Here is a 21548-nt window from a genome sequence, read left to right as displayed (position 1 = left end):
CAATGTATACTCCTTAGGGACACATTATTTTATACACCTATTTGTGAGCTTGTTTAGTAGGGAATGAAGATGATGCTTTTTTTCTAGTTGAGATTTTAAAGGCCATATATGTAAGAAATTACGGATCACTCAGATATTCCTATTTGGCATTCCAAAAACTCTTTAGATTGCTTCAGGTGAGTGAGCCCAGAAAAGACCTCATCATGCATCAAAAATAAAAATTCATATAGTTTGGGTTGGAGGTGGCAGTTGATGGAGACATTGAACAGGAAAGTAATTTCACTGACTTTTTATCTTCAAACTAAAACTCCTTTTATTCTTCCTTCTTCCCATAGAGTCATCAATTGTTGGTTGTCCAGAACACTGTGGAAGTGGCTCAGTTTATCAATAACAATCCAGAATTTTTACAACTTGCTGAGCCCTTCTGGAAGGAACTCTCCTACCTTCCCTCTCTGTATGACTACGGTGCCTACCGAAGATTAATCGACCAGTATGGGACACATTATCTGCAGTCTGGGTCCTTAGGAGGAGAGTACAAAATTCTATTTTATGTGGACCCAGAAAAAATCAAAGAAAGCGGTAGAGTATTAAAAAAATGTATTAACTACAAGCATTGCAGGAATTTTAATGGGGGAAATAACATGTAGTTAGCCTAAACTTTTAGAGATTTAAAGTATGACAAATAGAGATTAAATTGCAAAGGAATCCAAAGTGGTGTGAATCCATTATAATCTACTCACACTCTTCAAACTGCCTACTCTTTTGGCTAGTACCCTGAAATGTGAGATAACCATCATCATTACTGGCTGTCTCCAGGAGGTATTGATTGGATTTTTAGAATACTTTTTAATGTTTTCCATTTCTCAAGTAATATTCTTTGAGGAAAAGCTAATAAGGTATTATATTTCAGAAATCAAAATGTTTTAAAGAAGTATTTTATTTACCTCTGTTCGTTGCCACTCACATTCCTTTAAAAAAAAACCTGCTCTGGATATCACAAGTTTGCTTACTACCTAATTCTTATGGCTTGAATTTATTGGATGCCTTTCTTACAAGAGGCAAGTTACATGTTAGCAATGATCCTCACTGCTACCCAGAGAGATGGCCACTATAATTCCTGTCCCACAGACTGAGACATGGAGAGTCAGTGTTAGATAAGACTCACCCAAGGGCATATGGGTTGTAAGGAGGTCTAACTTGCTCCCAAGTCAGCTGAACTTTTTCCTTATGCTATGTTGTTGCTAGAATGGCCTGATTTTTGTTAGAATCAGTGCACACCACGGAGTTCATGATTTTTTTGACCCCATAGTAAGAGGACAGTCCTCACCATGTGTCCCAATGTGGGAGGGTAGAGGGTGGTGTCTTAGTGTCCATTCCTTCTCTCCAAAGACCTTTTGGCTGGTTTACTAATATTCCAAGTCAAACCTACTTCTTCCCAACTTTGTCCTTCAGCTGATGTCCACACTTCCTTCTCCATTCCAAATCACCTCTTAGGGGTCTTTCTCTTCAGTCAAGGCTCCCTTACAACCTTGGAGGAGAATAACACTTACTACATGAGATTCAGAGGAAATCTTGTAACCTTCCCTTGGGGGTGAATTACAATATTTTTCTATGTTTCCATTGGCTTTTTTCCCCCCAATGGGCTTAGTTTTTTTGTTACCAGTTAAGATTTAACTAGAATTTGAACTTTTCTAACTTCCCTGGTTGGAAATGATGTATAAGCACAAGTTTTTTTGTAGCAATGACAGGGACAATATTTCTTTGGAAAATTAATCCAGCAAGTGGCTTGATCTAAACTTAGTTTCACTGCCTCCCAACCTTTATTCCTTAGCACTTAAAGAAATGGGGGAGAATTTTATTAAAACTTTCCAATTTGGTCAAAGCATATTTTTTAAGTAAAAATTTTACTCTTGAGAAGTTTCTGTCCTTCCTAAAAGTTCTAACTGAAATATAATCAAAACTCCTGAGATGTAATAGATCCCCCCAATTATTCCTTAAGAAATATTGAGATTATTACAATACAGTTAGCAAAATTATATAAGAAATATATATTTCCACACTTATTATTTTCCATCCTTCTTTAAAAAATGCATTGGCAAAACTCCATTTGATAATGAGTAGAAATTGTTACATTCTGAGGTTATGAGTTATGGGAAGGAATTGTTAGAAACTAGAGATAGTAAACATATTAAAATCAAGAGATTGAGGCAGTAGACCTGAGGTTTTAGGAATTAATTACTATAGAATCAGAACCCAGCTTTTGGGGTTTCCAGTAGGTGGACTGGGACCATTACATGCCTACTTTTATCTGTTTGCTTCATAATTGAGAAGCTGACTGTATGTGGGTCAAAGATATCACTGTTCCGGGTGTTCCTTCCACTGTTTCATGTAGAAATCACCCCAGTCTCCTCTCTCTGATCCAAGATAATAGAAGCCAAAATTGCTGAATCATTTGAAAGTAAGTTTCAGACACATGATGCTTCATTCCTAAGTGTATGCATGTATGTGTTATTTTGTTTAATAACAAAAAACAAATATTCCTTTTTTTGACCCTTGATCCTCCTACAGCACTTGAAAATGTCCCTATCATATCACTCTTGATTAGATGGCCACAATAGTAGAGTATCCCTATCCTCCCACCTGGCTGCATCTCAAAAGACGTGTTTAACAAATGCAGAAATAAAACCTTTAAAACTTTTCCCTCAGGTCTTAGTTCAACAGATATAAAGACATGTACTTCATCAAGTTTCAAATTTTTGTATTCGTCATCAAAGGGCAAATGCAAGGAGCTGGAAGATGCCTTAAAATCAGATTCAGGTAAATAAGAAGGGGGCAATTTGTGTTACAAGCTTAATCTCCATCCCTCTCTCTTGTGGTTAATTCCTGGCCTCAAGGTCCTTTGAAATTTTAGCAGGTGTTCTATCTTGTGTTTTTAAAAATGTATTTGGTTGTTTTTGCCTCTGCTCTCTCTTTCATATGTCATGACAGTGAGACACTGCCATGGAAAGTTCACTGGGTATCTCCTGTGCACTGTAGATGTGTCCTCAGCATATACTACCTTTTCCACCTGCAGTGACAGTTGGCAATCCAGCCTAGCAAAAGGACACCAACAGGAGAGATTTAGTTCCACTCTGACATGGATGCTCAGATGCTGCTGCTGGTGGTGGTGGTGGTCGTGGTGATGGCAGAGGGAGTGGGGAAGGTGGTGTGCTATTCTTTGAGTGATTAGAAAGGAACTGGGAAAAAAAAAAAAACTGATTTAGAGTGTGTCTAGATGCCCTGTTAAGGAATTTGGATTTCATTCTGGTAACAAGGGGGTACCATTAAAGGATTTAGTACAGGAAGTGATTAAATGAAAGGTTACAAAGATAAAGTTGTAGAGAAAGAAGAGGGACTGAGAAGGGATAATCTGACAGGATAAGAATCAGCGAAGAGGTGCCTGGCTGCCTCAGTTTGGTAGAGCATGCAACTCTTGATCTCAGGGTCATGAGTTTGGGCAAAAAGCCTACTTTAAAAAAAAAGAAGAAGAACCAGAAAAGATCAGTAACATTAAAAATAAAGGAGAAAGAGAAGTCAATAAAGAGAAATTCTAGACAGAAGTTAAGTAAGAGAAGGGCTGGAGACTGTTTATTGAATTTGGTGATTACAACTTAACTTGCCTTACAGTGAACTTCTTAGTGTGGTAGCAATGGACTGAGCAGGTACTAGAGCTTAAATTCTCGGTGACAGCATAAATTGGGGCAAAGGTGAAGACTGACCCAGATGCCAGAGTTCTTCCTGAGGAAGTGGGGATTCTTGGGATATTGGCAGATGACTGTAGGAAGGAGGAAGACAGAGGAGTGAAACCAGGTGTATTTACTCATTCACTTCCTTCATTCATCAGCTGTTTATGGAGCCTGTGGTACATGCAAGGATTTGTTCTGGGCACTGGGGTACAAGCAGTGACATGCCGGAGAAAATGCCTGTCTTCGTGGAGTTGGCATGACAGAGGAGGAGGACATGGTTTTTTTTTTTTTTTTAATTTTTTTTAAGTTTATTTATTTGAGAGAGAGAGGGGGATAGAGAGAGAGAATATTCATGAGCAGAGGAAGGGCAGAGAGAGAGGGAGAGAGAAAGAATCCCAATCCAACGCTGATGTGGGGCTCAAAATCACAAACTGTTAGGTCATGGCCCGAGCCGAAATCAAGAGTCGGACACCCAGCCGACTGAGCCACCCATGTGCCCCAGGAGGACATGCTTTTGAAAGAGATGGAAATATGGTGATCTGGAAATAGAGATGAGTGGGAGCTTTGGGAAAATAGAGACATCAGTTATCAGCTGGGCTGGCTACTGGAAGCTGCTCACTGATTTTATTTGATGTTGTGTTTAACGCACACATAGCACACATAGCTAGGTATTATTCATATTCTCATTATACAGACAGGGACTCCGAGTGACAGAAAGATTGCCCACGATCACGTTTGGTAAGCGTCAGACATGAGATTCAAAGGCATGATGTGTGGCTTCACAGTCTGGGCTCCTGATTGTCGCACCATGCTGCTTGTCTGGGGGAAGAGGGCCAGAGGGAGCAGAGAGCTCCCTGAGGTATGGAGAGAGAGGCTACAGGCTTAAAAATAAAATTAAAACGGATTTCTCAGAATCTGTAATTCATAAACAGGTGTGCCAGGGCAGGCGGTGATTTCTCCAAGTTTACTATGTGCGGGGATTACCCGGGAAGTTGTTAAGATGCTGGTTCCAAGGCTCTCCTCCCAGCTGTTCTCTTAGCGGGTGTTGAAGCTCAGAAATGTGTAGTCACTCCAGATGATTCGGCTCCGGGTAGCGGAGGGACTGAACTTAGTTGTGATAAGCTGCCTTAAAAGGGTGACTATGTGCATATCAAAACCGGAGCTAACAATGACAATGAGGACGCACTCCAGCAATTTGTCAAAAACACCGGGCTTTAATAATTTCTTTTTTTTAAAGTTTCTTTTTTTAAAAGTTCATTTATTTATTTTGAGAGAGAAACAGAGAGAGCAGGGGAGGGGCAGAGAAAGAGGGAAAGAGAGAGAATCCCAAGCAGGCTCTGCGCTGTCAGCACAGAGCCCGTCTCGGGGCTCCAACTCACAAACTGTGAGATCATGACCTGAGCCAGTCAGATGCTTAACAGATTGAGGCACCCAGGCACCCTAGGCTTTAATAATTTCTGATAAATGTACAGTTTTTGAATTTGCAAAATTTTACGAAATTGCAAAATTTCATTAAAAGAAATGAACTAAAGATCACCCCAAATCTGGTTTGCAAGTTAGGAATTTCCAGTCATGACCAGCATAAAAATCAATTACAAATGGAGACAAAAATATTTCTGAAATTATAAGGCACTTAAATGCAGAAAAGAATTTAATTGGTATTTACTGTTTAGAACACTTTTCATGTGTTAATGTATGCCTGTTAATTAATAGCTTTTTTTGCTTAGTTAATATTCCAAATGCAATGAACTCCCCCCATTTATTTTTATTTTTATTAAAACATTTTTTTAAATGTTTATTTTATTTTTGAGAGAGACAGACAGAGAGTGTGAGCGGGGTGGGGTCAGAGAGGGAGACACAGAATCCAAAGCAATCTCCAGGCTCTGAGCTGTCAGCACAGAGCCCTATGTGGGGCTTGAAATCACAAACTGCGAGATCATGACCAGAGCCAAAGTTGGACGCTTAACTGACTGAGCCACCCAGGTGCCCCTAGCTGAACCATTTAGAAACACATTCCATGATGCTTCATCCCAAAATATATATTTATTTCCTAAGAAATAAGATAGTCTCCTGTATAACATAATGTTCTTATTATACTAAGAACATTAAGAATATGAACAATAATTCCCTAATATCATCTACTGTCAGGTAATGATTGTGGTTTTCTTTTCTTTTTCCTTTTAATAGATATTTTTGAGAGTCGTTTCAGATTTACAGCACAGTCGTGCAAAAAGTACGGAGAGTTTCCATATACCCCTGTCAGAAACTAAGGCCTCCCCACTCTCAGCATCCTCCACCACGGGGGTGCATTTGTTCCAAGTGATGAATCTACGTTGACATATCATCATTGCCCAAAGTGCATAGTTTATGTTAGGGTTCCTTCTTGGTGTTGTACATTCTATGGGCCTGGACAAATGTATAATGCCATGTGTCTACCATGATAGTGTGATGTAGAGCAATTTCACTGTTCTAACAATCCTCCATGCTCCAACTATTTACTCCTCCCACCCACCACTGCTGGCAATCACTGATGTTTTCATTGTGTCCATAGTTTGTCCTTTACCAGAATAGGATGGGTTGTGTTTTAGTACTTGAGAGACATTTCACTTTTTTATTCTTCTCTTTGTTTCCTTTGTGCATCCTGACCTATTTCATTTGATTTCTCCTCGTATAGGAACTCAAAGCAATGTTCTGCGAGGGAACCCATTTGTCAGGGGGGGCAGTTCGGGCTTCGTGTCTGGCCTCAGTTTCCTGGAGCTGGACAATCCTGCTGGAAACAAAGAGCGATATGCTTCGTGGGCAGAATCTGTGACTGGTCTTCCCCAAGTCATAAAACAAAAGGTACGTCCTGCTCTGTTGAAAGCACACAAAGCAGACATGTTTATTCGCATTGGGAAAATGAGATTAAATCAAGGTGGTTAAACAGAGACAGCTGTAATTAGCATTTTTGTATCCCAATTATGTTTTGTATAGCAAAATGAGTGCGTACATAATAATAAGAAACAGAAGATTCATTATCTTGCATGTCCATATTTCAATTGTAAAGGTTAAATGTCTTGTAAATCCCAAGAGAAATTAGTAACAAAATTTGCTTTTTAAGCTTTTGACCTAAATTTGATTATGTTTTCCTTGGTCTCTAATTCAGAGGAATTATAGATTCTTGCAAGAGGAAGGCATTTAGGCTTGTCTACTGTCTCATCAGATCACCTTTGTTCCTCTGGCCATGGCATGTAGGCTCTTGGAGACATGTAAATTAAAATAAAACAAATCTGACTGGCAGAATGTTAGGATGTTTTATTGATACAGTCACTTCTGTCATAATGCTACGTATGTGTTCCTAAAATCAGACAGCTAGACAGAATTGCACAATGAAGACCCCCTGGCTTATGGGGAAAATGGATTAAGGACACAATACTCAAAAACTTGATCTATGACACTCATTAAAAAAAATAGGCATCAGTAAAAACAATAGTATAGCTTTGTATGTGTTAAATTTTTAAGAAACGCATATATATTAATGTAGCACAATTCTTAGAAAAAGACTTGAAGCTTGCTGGGTGCTGGGTGGGTTAGAGCCTTTGAATTATTGGGAAGTGGTAGGAGGAGAGCTGCCAGAGGACAGACGGTTCCTGCATCAGATGTGGATGGGTGTAGTATATTACACAGGCGGTGAACTGCGTGGATGCTTGAAGTGTGTGTTTGTGTGTGTGTGTGTTTTGTGTATTCCTATGTTGGTTCAGTTGTGTCCACTTTTCTGGGTTCACCTGGTTTTTCTTACGGATGAAATTGTATGAAATTTGTGATATGTTCATGGTGTTCCCTAACACATCCATCCCAATGGAACAAATTTACCCTTTCAAAACAAGTGCTATGGAAGAACTGATTCTATGATCTATTCTCTGTCATGGGAGTCAAGAAATATCTCAGGTGAAACTTGACTTGGACACATTTTATAATCCGCCCCCCCCCCCCAATTACAAAAGTTTCTTAAGCACCCTCCCAACACCATATCCACCCATTTGCCTCTAAGTAAGGGTAAAAGGAAGAGGCCAGTTTTCCTGGGAGGTCTTATCATAATGTGCCACCATCGATATTCACAATGACCTATTTTCAATGCCAGTGCCCCGTTACAAATCTTAAAAAATTCTAAGTTGGGGGCGCCTGGGTGGCGCAGTCGGTTAAGCGTCCGACTTCAGCCAGGTCACGATCTCGCGGTCCGTGAGTTCGAGCCCCGCGTCGGGCTCTGGGCTGATGGCTCAGAGCCTGGAGCCTGTTTCCGATTCTGTGTCTCCCTCTCTCTCTGCCCCTCCCCCGTTCATGCTCTGTCTCTCTCTGTCCCAAAAATAAATAAACGTTGAAAAAAAACAAAAAAAATTCTAAGTTGTTGATTAGGGAGGATCAGACATTCCTTCTCATTCTCAACTCTGCATTTCTCCACATAGGACTGTCACTATCATAGCTGTGCTAACTTATTATAGGTATACGTCCACGCAATGCCATCCAGTCAGTTCTTTTATAATGCAGCGTGAGAGAGTTTGGGCAGAGACGGAGGGAGATGTGGCTGGGTCTGTAAGTTATCCTTCTACTCCGGTGGTATGCTGTAGCCAGCTCAAGATGGACCCTCATAACAGCCAAAGGTGCCTATCTCTTCCCGACTCCATGGTCACTGGCATCCCAGTAGCAACCTGAAATCGGCCATGGGAAGAGTAGTTATACTGCAGAAATTGGCAAATGCTACAAATCAGAGCATTTTTGTTCTTAGGAGAGCAGATTGTTAAAGCTTAGCCAGCACATCTAGGGGCTCCAAGCTGCTTTTCATCAGACATATTCAACACAGAGAAGTAATGTCTGTCTGTTTTAAATTTTGTCAGGAAGAAAGAGTCATGGTCTCTGCTAAGAGACATGTTAAGTCTCTTAGAGCTGGGTATTTAATCTTAAATTTAATTGCACTTGCTTCTTCACTGTAATTTAAGTGCATTTCCTTTTCTTCTGCTCTCTGCAAGGGTAGAAATGTACTTCCTTCAAAATAATCTTTCAATAACTAGAAAATGAATGTCCTGTTGGTTTTGAAAAATTTTATGCAAGATACAAAAAATATTCCTTCCCTGTTCACTCCTATTTTTCCCTTTGTCTTGCAAAGAAAGTAATTGCTTTCTTTTTATTTGAACAAGAAATAATTGGAATTAAGATGAGAGTGGCTTTTGATTTTTATTTTAATGGAGATTCAGCCTAAATGCCAGGAGAAAAATATTCTTGCCTAAAACCCCGATTTACTGACCATGATGTCTTTATCTGTATAGCTGACCCCTCTGTATGAGCTGGTAAAGGAAGTACCCTGTGCCTCTGTGAAAAGGCTATACCTGAAGCGGGCTCTTGAGGAATATCTGGATGAATTTGACCCCTGCCATTGCCAACCTTGTCAAAATGGCGGCATTGCCACCGTCGAGGGGACCCAGTGTCAGTGCCATTGCAAACCATACACATTTGGTGTGGCTTGTGAGCAAGGAGTCCTCGTGGGAAATGAAGCAGGTCAGTGTGCTGAGTTTTTGCTAGTTATGCTGGACACCGTGAAAAAGGAATCACTCTTTCCCGCTGATCCCTGAGATCATGCTTCTTTGTGTATTAATTTAGTGTCTCCCTTCCTATTGCACTTCTGGGTTCTAGCAAGGGGGTTAAGGCCCTCTGCTGTCTCTGTTTTCCTGTCTTAACGAATAGACCCACCATGCCCTCCATTCCCTGTTCTCCATTAGAATAGATTAATGCCTAAAACACGTCTCTCTTTTATGCCATAGTCAGCTCATTGAGGTTTTGTCGTAACAGGTCTGTGCAGCTAGTGTGCACATGGCTTAACCTTTCCAATCGCAAGCTCTTTGAAATATCTCTATTTCTATTTTGTATTATGTTTTATCAATCAATTACTCACAAATACTTTCTGAACATTTGCTGAATGTGCTCATCTGAAGGCTTGGTGCTTTAGAGGCACATCAGTTCACACAGAACTATGTGAAGTTTGACTTTATGAGTAGACAAAGTGTGGGACAGTTTTGTATTTATTTATATGCCTCTCTCCTCTAGAAAACTCATTTCTTAAGGTCAGGGCTGTGATTCCTTTTTTTTATTCCCAGAGCCCAACAAGGCTTGATTCATAGAAGTCACTTAACAAATGTTTGATGAATGAATGAATACATGACTGAACTATGATTGCTTGTAGACAAGCGTCAGGAAAGCCTCCTTGCCTCCAAATGTCTTCCCAAGTAGCCTGTCTGGTAAATTGAAATTCTACCACTTTGATTTCATTCCTTTGTGGCTTGGATTTCCTATTATTTGATAAAATGGAAGCTCCCCCTGCTGGTAAGGATTGGGGTAGTGATCATAATATATCAAGCTATTGTTACCCCTGTTAATATACTCAGAGGACTACTTTATTAACTCAATTTCTAATTATGGAAGAAAGTATAAGGAAACTCATTGGAAGATATAATCACATTAGTTTAGTTTTGGTGTGTATGATACTGAGGGGTGGGTGCCGAGTGGAGGAGAGACGGATGTAGGCTACACGGTAGAAATAGGTAAGGAGCAGTAAACAAAACCATCTATCAATTGGAAGTAATGTTTCAGGAGCATGGTCTCTGAGATCTGTTTGTAACCAGGAAAGCCAAGTTCTTAGAATATAGTGCAAGTTCTCTCTTGCCTACCCCAAGGTATATGATGGGGGAAAATTCTAAAAGCACCACTGGTCATGAATCGGCCCTGAGTTGGAAGGTGGCCAGGCTGGGTTGAGGAAGTGCCTGCAGACTGAAGGATGTTGACAGGAGGTAAAAGCATTTCTCCTTCTTATGCATTTCCTCATTTTGTACAGTGCCAGCTCTGAGGTTGGCAGTCTGGAACCCAGTAGATTATGTTCTTCTCATGCCCAACCATGGCTTTTCCAATAAAAATGTTAACAGTAGGAACTGCTGTAATGAGAGGAACCTGGACTCGGCCATAAGACCATGTTGCTGTCTGGACAGGACTCTTGGCAGCCATTGCAGCACCGGACATGACATTTAACCCCCTTGCCTTAGGTCCCATACCTATCAAATGAGAATGGTAACAGACTTCCTGCCCACCCGGATTCATTCTTGTGAGAAGTAAATGAATGGCATGAGGTATGACAAAATGCTCTGAAACAGTTCTAAAATAATAAACAAATTTAAGATATAATTGCAAGAAGTTCGTTGATGCAGCCTTAATATCAACAAACCCAGTCAATGTGCAGAGACATTATGGTCATTGAAGAAGACCTCTTGAACAGAGTGAAGGTAGTATGTGCCCAGACTGTCCCCTCCCTCAATAACTGCCTGAGCATGAAGCTTAATACTAGACTCTGAAATCTTTCTCTCCAAGTACTTTCTGAACAGTCTTTCTCTTATCTTACAGGAGGGGTTGATGGAGGTTGGAGTTGCTGGTCCTCTTGGGGCCCCTGCGTTCAAGGGAAGAAATCAAGGAGCCGAGAATGCAATAACCCACCTCCCAGTGGAGGCGGGCAGTCCTGTATTGGAGAGCCAACAGAAAGCAGGCAATGCGAGGAGGAGGAACTCCAGCATTTGCGGTAATGGTGACCAGATCTCCTGGCAATTGCATAGAATAGAGTGCCCTCTGCAGGAAGCGTGGAATATGTGATTGCTGCTATTAAAAGATTTAAAAATTAAATGGCGATTTTTATCAGTGACTTTGCCTTTAGCAGTGGGGTCAGTTGAAGGAAGAAGGCATGTGTGGACAGCTTGCACTTGTGTGTTTCAAGTTTTTCTGATACAGATGTTACAAAAGGCTGGGTAACTAGAAGGTCATCTGGCCAAGGGGATCTGAGCAGCAGCTTTGGCATCAAGCAGAACTGCCACTTTGCTGTGTGACCTTGGTAACACCTCTAAAATTAGTATAATCATAGAAGGTAAAACAATAGTAAAATGTCAGAATTAAATGAGATTCAGCATAGAAAGTGATTAGCACAGTGCCCAGCACATAGTAAGCATTGATTAATAGTTGTATTACTCTTCAGATATACCAATCCTATTCATTCATTTATTCATGTATTCATTCATGCATTCATTCATTCATTCATTCAGGATTAACCATAAAGCCAGATGCTCTAGATGGCTAATATCTTGACTGATTATCCCACCAACTTCCCATTTGCCGGGACCTTGCAAATTCATCAAGTCTCCTGACTAGGAAGCTGGTGAGCATATGGAATTACTACTGTAGGAGGAGAAGCTACCTTCGAGGCACATATCTCTGGGAGGATGAGGGTCTCCAGCAGAGGAGGCCTCTATGGACTGGGCTTCTTTTCCCAGCCACTAGACATGAAGCTGGAAGGAAAGGAGCATCCTACGGAGGCACTGAAGGAATTCTCACTCTTCTTGGTGCTTGGAGGGAGAGAATGTTCTCCTCCTCCTGCCCAGTACAAAGAGGAAAATCATGATCAATACTTCACATTTCTGAGTTTCCTCAAAGTGTGGAAAGCATATAAGGAACTCAGCTGAGAAGGAGGCGACATTCACGGGCTATTCTGTAATGCTTTCCCTCAGATTTCAGATCTCTGGAGTGGAGGTAATAATACTGGTGGCACGTTGGCTTCAGAGGCCATAAAACTATTGTTTAATGATGGATGTCACTGGGATTTCCATTATTATGAGCTTCCTCTAGAGATTGCCTTGCGGGAGGTAGAAAGAGCATGACATTAGGAGCCGAACCGACTACAACATGAATGTTGCCTTGGTATTTATTACCTTATAACCTTGGACAAGTCATTCAAACTTTCTTTTCGTTGCATACCTCATAGGGTTACTGTGAAGGTGCATTGAGATGTTGCGTATTTATAGAGCAACTGCCAAGGTGCCTACACAGAGTAGATGTTCCCTTTCTTGCAGGGTCACTAACAGGAATTCCTTTATTTTTAATCCAGAATCAGTTCCATGTTAAAGGCACTTCAGAACCAGACAGCGGAAGAAAAAGTAGGTCTGAGGCAGGTGACCTCTAGAAATCCCATGAAGTAGGTGTTTTGTCCAGAGACTTTTATTTCCTTTTCTTTCTCTTTGTTTTTCTTACTACTGACTTAGTAGCTATTTTTTGGTAGTTTATGTTTGAGTTTTCTATCACAGGATATGATCAGATATTGATCCCGAGAATGACAAAAATAGCACACCAGCATGTTTACAGGAATGGAGTTCTTTCAGATGTTAATGAGAAATTCGCTGTGGTGCAAAATATTTATTATGCTGTGGAAATCTATCACATTAATTATGTTTTGTTTCCTTTTCCTTTCAGATTGCTTGAACCACATTGTTTTCCTTTGTCTTTGGTTCCAAAAGAATTCTGTCCATCACCTCCTGCCTTGAAAGATGGATTTGTTCAAGTTGGTTATGAAAGATATATTGTTTTCCTCTGCATATGCTCTTTGCTCCAAGTTCTCTCTCTCCCTAATGTCATAATCGGTTTCCTTCTTCCATGATGAAATAGTGCTACAAATAGTTTATATGTGCATTTTAGTTTTACTGGTAAGGGTTTTAGTTTGTGACTTTACTTCTTTGGCCAAGGTGATTAGAATTCTGCAGAAGGCAGTATATCTTCTGCAGTAAGGTAAATCAATACTGCTGCCCAATGAAATTAGAAATGTAATCATGCCAGAAGGCTGTTAAACATTTCCATTCTAAAATAAGAATAAGAATCCATAAGCCAGTTCTGCAGCAAAGAGGACTTTCTCTATTCTTGCCACTGAGAAATGTCTTTCTAAAGATTTTTTTTAAATGTTTATTTATTTATTTTTGAGAGAGAGAGAGCAGGGGAGGGGCAGAGAGAGAAGGAGAGATTGAATCCCAAGCAGGCTCTGTGCTGTCAGACGCAGGGCTTGAACCCATGAACTGTGAGATCATGACCTGAGCTGAAATCAAGAGTCAGACACTTAACTGACTGAGCCACCCAGGCATCCTGAGAAATGTCTTTAAAATTTTTTTTTCAGAAATGTTGGGTTTGGGAAGAAATAATTGGGTTTATTCCGGAAGCCAATAAGACATTTTGCCAGCATTGGTGAGATATGGGTCATTATACTTGGAGCGATTTTCTTGTTTAGGAAGGAACACAAATCACCTGCCACTTGTCATTCTAGGGAATTTTCTTGGCCTTGCGGCCATATTAATTTCTGCTCTTCTCACTGCTTGTTATGATGAGGCTTTGGCCTCAAGCTCCAATGAAGTCTCCTACTGGCTCACGTAGGAGGCTTTCGTCAGGACCCCCTCAGTGCCGCCAGCCTTGCTTTCTCAAAGGGTTTGCCTTTGAAATTCTAGGCCTTTAAACACACACACTGACATTTTGCTGAAGTTTCCCCAAATGTAGATACTGTTGGGAAATGGAAGAGGGCTTCTGTGTGTGTGTGTGTGTGTGTGTGTGTGTGTGTGTGTGGAGAGAGGGGAATGAGCCCAGCATCTCTAACACTCATTCTGTCCCAATACAGTCACCACAATCTACTAAGTTCCTGAAGGAAACACAGGCTTGGCGAACAAGGCCAAACAAACTCATATACTTCAGCAAACCATGAGCTGTTGTCCCAAACTCCAGTGCATGTGGTGTCCTGTAAGGGGCAGGGGTTCTGAACACTGCCCCATGGATGGGCTACATCACAGTCACCCAGAGAACTTAAGAATAGAGATTGCTGCTTGCCCCTTACCTTCCTTTTTTCTTTTTTTTTTTTTTTCTTTCTCATTCTGTAGGTTTAGGATAGAGCCTGAGAGTTGTGCTTTTTTTTTTTTTTTTTTTTTTTTTTTTTTTAATTGCTACTAGTGGTTCTAATACAGAACCAAGTTTGGACACTGTTATAACAGTCCCTTCTGTCAGGCAGACGGCCTATTGGCTAGAACCAAAGCAAATCAACTGTCCTTTCCCAATGTATTCAAACTTAAGTATTAACCTGGGCCCTTTGTTTCCTACCAACTGGAGCCAGACTGGACCAGGACTGACAGTGAATAGTAGAAGGCACCTTGGGATTTGGTTCTAATGCCTGGAATAGCCAGGTGCTAATGCCTAGCTCTCAGCCCTTCCCCAGGCCGATTTTCTTTACCACCCCTGGGGTGGCAGAGAGCCCCAAGAATGAGGAAAGGAACTAATAGAGATCCCAAAAGTGCATGATTACCCCTTTAAGTTTCAGCTTCAAATTCTTCCTTGCTTCACCATGAAAGCTCACCTCCTGGCATGTCCTTGAATCTGGCCCAGCCACAGTGGCCCTTCCCTTACAGGGTAGGGGCTGGAGCTTAGGATGGGAGAAGATCAGCATTACACTCCCTCTAAAAGTCATCAGTGAGAAACTTAAACTTTCATAAACATGCTGATAGGATTTGCACATTTCTGTCTGTTCCTACCAGCTTTTATTAGGCGGTATGGCCAATGAGCAGCCTATGACGTCTTACTATGAAGAACTGACCAACAAGTACATTTCCGAGATCTGATAACAACTGTCTTTTCCTGGAACATGTAGGGGCCGGGGGGGAAGGGACTTGGGGAGTGTCCACAAAAGTAATTTTGGTAAAATGCTTAGTACAGTGCTTGGTATTTGGGGACAATTAATAAATTATATGTGGCATTAATGGCTTTATTTTAGTTAATGGTAGTACCAGTGTTGTTGACTAGGACCATACAGGGAAAATTATTTTTACAGATAATTTTTTAAATTAGTTATTTGAACTTAGTTTGCCTGATGACTAAAAGAAGGCATCATTTATAGCCCAAATATATCTAAAGAAACTTTTTTTAATGCAAAATAGACACACTCTCTCTCTCTCTCTTTTATTTCTCTTTAGGATGAAGGTGCCATGTTTCCTGTTGGGAAAAACATAGTATATACTTGCAATGAAGGTTACTCTCTTATTGGAGACCCTGTAGCCAGATGTGGAGAAGATTTACAGTGGCTTGTTGGGGAAATGCATTGTCAGAGTGAGTGGACTTGGTTGTAGCATATAACTTAAGATGAGAGAATAATGTGGAAGGGAATGAATCAAGATGAATAACCACTCACTGTGTGGCCCGTGTCTTGACATTCCTTTCCTGAGAAGCTCATATGCTCCTGTTCAAGTTTCAGCTGTGTCTTGAAAAAGCCCTCAGCAGTCTCTAGTTGATAGTGCTTCTGTTAGGTGAGGCACATTTCACTGCAATTTTAACGTTTCTGGTGCAAATTCGAATAGGCCAGGGAGCTCCATTCTGGCTAAGACCTTCAGAACATCCCATATAGTTCAATTTCTAGGGATGTGACCAAATCAGTGTACTTCCTTGATTGTCCTGCAGTATTAGTTGGTTCAGCAGATGGATAGAGCTGTAGAGATACATTTTTTGCTATATTAGTTGGTCTAGGCCATGGAGAAAAGTCTAGTGTACACGTGAACATCTTTTTCCTCTTGGGTATATACCTCTTAATAAAGTCTCTGAGTCATACGATGTAGATACATTTAGACTTAGTAGATTCTACCAGACTCCCAAATGGTTGTACTAATTTACATCCCTACCAGGATCTGAGAAGCCAAGATTGTTCTGTATCCTTATCAACACTTGATATCAACAATCTTTAAAAAATTTTAGCTATACTGATGAGTGTGTAGCAATATCTTATTTTTTAATTTTGACTTTTCAATTTATATTTTTCCTGGTGACTATGTTATGATGCCTGTTTTCCTGTTTATTTGCCATTTGCATATCCTCTTTGGTGAAGTGACTGTCCAATCTTTAGCTCCCCTTTTCTGTTGGTTTGTCTTTTTCTTATTTGTAGGACCTCCTCTCTTCCTCTTTGTTTCTGTCTCTATCTGTCTCTCTGTTTCTCTCGCCTGGAGTCCTTGAGCAGAAATTACTGAAATAGAATATAAACATTTTCTGGCTTACAGTAACAAAGCCAAAAGTTGGTTCTTTGAAACGTTTAATAAGATGCTTTTGCTTGAAGAGATTTTTTTTCCCTTTATTGTGAATCTGCTGATAAGAAGTTGACCCAGTCTTTGTTCATCTTAAAATGTCTTTGTTTTATCTTCATTTTGGAAGGATGTTTTTATGGGTAAGGAATTCTAGGTTAGCAGTTATTTTATTTAAGCTCTTTAAAGATTTTATTCTAGTGAGACATTCACTCTTAGTCATACCACTTCTGGTTTGGAAATCTTATGTCTGGACACTTTTGAGAATTTCTCTTTTTTTCTGGTCTTTGGGTTTCAGAAGCACCTCCACAGAGATGTGCCGAGGTGTGATTTTCTTTGTCTCTACCCTGGTTAATATTTGAAGCACTTCTTGAATCTGTGCTTTTATGTCTTTTGTCAATTTCAGGAGCTTCTTCGCCATTTTGTCCTCAATTATTGCCTCTGTCCAATTCTTGCCCATTTTTCCTCACAAGACAAATGATATATTTTTTTAGATTGTATATATTACTACATTATTTTGTTTTACATAATTTTTTTCTTCTCTCTGTTTCATCTAAATATTTTTTAATTGATCTAACTTCCAGTTTATTAATTCTCTGTACACTTGTATATAATCTGCTTTTAAGAACTCTGTTGAGTTCTTAATTTCATTTTCCAATTCTAGATATTTCATTTGTCCACTTTTCTATACTTTCCTTTTCTCCATTGAAATTCTGTGCCTTGTCATTTAATTTTTTCCTAACATGTAAATCACAGTTATTTCAGGGTCCATGGCTGTTAATCCCATTCTCTGGACCTACTGGGGGTCTGTTTCTATTGTCTTTTTTGGGGTTTTGGTGAATTCTTTTCCTTTTAAATGTCATTCCTGTTTTGATTAAATGCCAGACTTTATGTGTGAAAAAATAATGGAATAGTCTGAGGTTTTGGATGACGTTCTCTTCCTCTAGAAAATACTTGATTTTGTTTCCTGCAAACAGTAAGGCTGTTTTATGTCCGGGTTACCTTTATTCCTAGGGTATAACCATTAAGGGATCTCAGTGGAAGGTCTGAGATATCTTCCTAGGTCCCTCCTTTGTGACAGGACTGGACTCTACCTCTTTGTCCCTAGCCTTATTAGACTGCTAAAAACTCTACTCAGCTTTTCAGCCACGAGCTGTAGTTCCTCCTTAGTTTAGCAGCCTTTAAGCATTTTTTTTTTCAAACTTAACAAATACCTCAAGGAGAAAGGCATTACCAAATGTTGTAATCACCCCTTTAGACTTCTCCCTAGAATCTTGTACCTTCAAATTTTCATGACCTTGGTATCTCTCTGATGCTTTTGGAAGTACTTTTTCCTTTACTTTTGTATATCTTTTCTATTTGTCTTTGTGGGAGCATGATTGTGAAGCCAGTGATTGCATCATGGCCAGAAACAAACAAATCTGATGCTAGATTATTAGCTTTATGAAGGCAGGATATGTAACTTGTATCTTGTTAAATCCCTAGCAGCATACAACATACTTCGTTAAATATAGGCACTCCATAGATGCTGTTTTTGAATTAATGAGTGAATGGAATTTCTGATGGAAATGGTACAGAAACAGAGCAGTATTTTGTAGAATATTGTCCGAAGTCCATTAGAGAGATTGCCAATTTTTTTTTTTCAAATCATGAATTCTGATTTGCTTCCCATAAGTATACATGTTTCTCTTTTTTCTCTTTGCTGTTTTCTCAAGCAGAAGATTTGAGGTAATGAATGTAACTGAGAAAGACTAGAGATGGAAAACCAAAGAACATTTAATACTTGTATGGTTTCAAGGTTAAAGGTGATTCTTTAAAACTTTCAAATAATAAAAATATCTAATTGGGTATATGCTAATGGTATGCAAACAATATGCAAATTTTCTTGGGAAAATTCTGGTGGGACTTCATCAGACCAGAGAGATAAGTGGCAGCTATGGAAAGTTTAGTTTTGACAGCAGCCTGGGCTTTTTAGGTCTCTGTTTATAAGGCTGATTCATTTTATGTTGTCACATTGCTTTGAGGGCAGGAGTGGAGGATGGGAACTGTTTTGGTCTTCAGTCTTTTATTGGTCAATTACATGCCGGGCACTGTGGGACATGTCTTTCAGGGCATCCTAGGAGTGAACTTACCTCTTCCTCTTTGTCCTCTAATGTGAAAAAGCAGAGCATGTGTATTAACACTATTCAAAGTTGTCTTTTTTTTTTTTTAATTTTTTTTTTCCACGTTTATTTTTGGGACAGAGAGAGACAGAGCATGAATGGAGGAGGGGCAGAGAGAGAGGGAGACACAGAATCGGAAACAGGCTCCAGGCTCTGAGCCATCAGCCCAGAGCCCGACGCGGGGCTCAAACCCATGGACCGCGAGATCGTGACCTGGCTGAAGTCGGACGCTTAACTGACTGCGCCACCCAGGCGCCCCAGTTGTCTTTTTTAAAAAAAGATGGCTTAGGAAAGCAATGACCTTTGTATTCTGTTTTCTTCTATCTTTAGAAATTGCCTGTGTTCTACCTGCCTTGATGGATGGCATACAGAGTCATCCCCACAAACCTTTCTATGCAATTGGTGAGAAAGTGACCATTTCCTGTTCGGGTGACATGTCCTTAAAAGGTCCTTCAACATTTCTCTGTGGATCCAGCCTTAAGTGGAGTCCTGATATGAAGAATGTTCAGTGTGTGCAGAAAGGTGAGTAGCTTGTAGGTCTGTCCAAGGACACCTGCACTCAGGTGAGTGAGGGTCCTTGTGGCGGTCCTTTATGGCACTGGATGGCCATAACTGTGAGTTATTCCCTCTGTCCTTGTCCCCCTACAAGAAGGTCGGCTCATAGATGGGGTAACAGACTTTGTTTCACGTGGCATAGATAGATTCATGGAAAGCAAGGAAAAGCAAGAAGAGCCCTGTGGTTCTGAAACTAACTTAAATCCTTATCAAAGATTAGCTTTGTATCTGTTTTGGTGCCAAGAAAATAAAGGATTTTCAAAGGATGATTTCTGGCTTTTTTCCTGATTTTTTAAATGTACTTTTATTAAGTACCGAGTTTAAAAACATTCTGTATGTTTCCTTTCTGGGTTTTCAGAGGGTTTATTGGCATTATTGAAATAGAAAACTTAAAAGCATTTACATTTAACACTGCAGAGCAGAAGTTATTTAAAGCAAAGTGTTGTGGCTTGTGAAGCCGTTTTTAAGAGTGGAAATCCAAAAATCCAGTATTTTGAACGTCAGGCAAATTAAAATGGTCTTTAAAGAAGCTATGGTAAGAAGAGATTTAAAAAGCCAAACTATTTCTTTTTAGAGATATTTAAGGTGGGATGGATTTATTTTTTAAATAACCTCCTATTTCTTCTTTACTTACATTTTTTTAAATAAATGGAAAATACATGTTTGTGACAATTAAAAAACAGGAAAAAAGGAAAACTCACTTGCATTCAATTTTGTATGGTATTCTTATTTTTCTAGTGTATGACTTTATTTTTTATTAGTTTTTTTAATGTTTATTTATTATTGAGAGAGAGAGCATGAGCATGGGAGGGGCAGAGAGGGGAAGACACAGAATCTGAAGCAGGCTCCAGGTTCTGAGCTGTCAGCACAGAGCCCGACGTGGGGCTTGAACTCACAAACCGTGAGATCATGACCAGAGCCGAAGTTGCACGCTTAACCGATTGAGCCACCCAGGCGCCCCTCCAGTGTATGACTTTTATTTAATTCAATGCTGAAGTTTGCCTTTTACAGTGAGTATGAAGTACTAGATTTCATGAGTGATACCATCAGATGGATCAGATGGTCACAACTTAAGAGAGGGCAGGCTGCACAGAGCCGTCTGTGGCTGATGGTGGGCATGGGCTGTGGTATGAAACATAGATGCTGATGACAGAAAACAGGAGGGCAGCATGGCCAATGGTGTGCCTGCTGTGCTGGTTCCCACGTGCTCGTTAGCAGTCAGAGGTCCAGAGCAGGGACAAGTGCTTTTTTTTTTTTTTTTTTTTTTTTTTTTTTTTTTTTTTAAACGTTCATTTATTTTTGAGACAGAGAGAGACAGAGCATGAACGGGGGAGGGTCAGAGAGAGAGAGAGGGAGACACAGAATCTGAAACAGGCTCCAGGATCTGAGCGGTCAGCACAGAGCCCGACGCGGGGCTCGAACTCACAGACCGCGAGATCATGACCTGAGCCGAAGTCGGACGCTTAACCGACTGAGCCACCCAGGCGCCCCCAAGTGCTTTGTTTTTTACTGCGCTGAAGCATAAATAGGAATTTATCAGGCATGTTTGAAGTAATGGACCTGTACCAGGAATTCTAAAATTAAAGAGAACAATATACACTTGATGAGGTTGCTCTTTTATTCCGAATGAGATATTATATACTTATCTTTCTAAAATGTCTCCTTCATTCGTTTTGTAGCACAATTCAGTATGTATTTTCTCCTACACAGTAGCAAATTCTATTAAAGTTTTAATTAAGGGTATTTTTCAGGCCTGTGTGTTTTTTCAGAAGTCATGATGAATATTAATACTAACTGCCCTTAAAATATGTCTATCACAAATAACAAACTCCAGGTTTGTCAGCCTCCAAGGCTGAGCTTTTTCAATACCTGATGTATCGGTATTTAGTCTTTTTTTTTTTTTTATTGTGGTAAAATAAACATAACATAAAATTTACCATTTTAGCTATTTTTAAATGGACAGTTCAATGCATTAAGTGCATTCCCATTATCGTGCAACCAACATCACCATCCATCTCCAGGACTTTCTCATCTTCCCAACTGAAACCCTGTGCTCATTAAACACTAACCACTGATTTGTCCCTCCCTCCATCAGTATGTAGTTTTGACATAAAGATATAGGAAGTTAAGAAAGCTGTGTTCGGGGCGCCTGGGTGGCGTAGTCGGTTAAGCGTCCGACTTCAGCC

The 21548-nt window shown here is 40.1% G+C and overlaps 1 protein-coding gene across 1 annotated transcript in view; it reads left to right on the top strand.

The window, feature by feature from the left end:
• C7 (complement C7) overlaps window positions 1-21548 on the top strand; it is a 55672-nt gene that overhangs the window by 24364 nt on the left and 9760 nt on the right. The window contains exons 8-15 of the mRNA XM_047077028.1: window positions 336-579; window positions 2707-2817; window positions 6400-6566; window positions 9026-9254; window positions 11145-11316; window positions 13032-13119; window positions 15554-15686; window positions 19138-19329. Of these exons, the coding sequence (XP_046932984.1) occupies window positions 336-579; window positions 2707-2817; window positions 6400-6566; window positions 9026-9254; window positions 11145-11316; window positions 13032-13119; window positions 15554-15686; window positions 19138-19329 (1336 nt within the window). The remainder of the gene's footprint in view (window positions 1-335; window positions 580-2706; window positions 2818-6399; window positions 6567-9025; window positions 9255-11144; window positions 11317-13031; window positions 13120-15553; window positions 15687-19137; window positions 19330-21548) is intronic.

This window comes from Lynx rufus, unplaced genomic scaffold (assembly GCF_022079265.1).
Source record: "Lynx rufus isolate CCGP_SWC_20201006 ecotype Redwood Valley unplaced genomic scaffold, mLynRuf1.p SCAF_1, whole genome shotgun sequence".
Lineage (NCBI taxonomy): Eukaryota > Metazoa > Chordata > Mammalia > Carnivora > Felidae > Lynx > Lynx rufus.
Note: the sequence above shows the minus strand (reverse complement) of the source record. Positions and strands in the feature narration are given on the sequence as shown.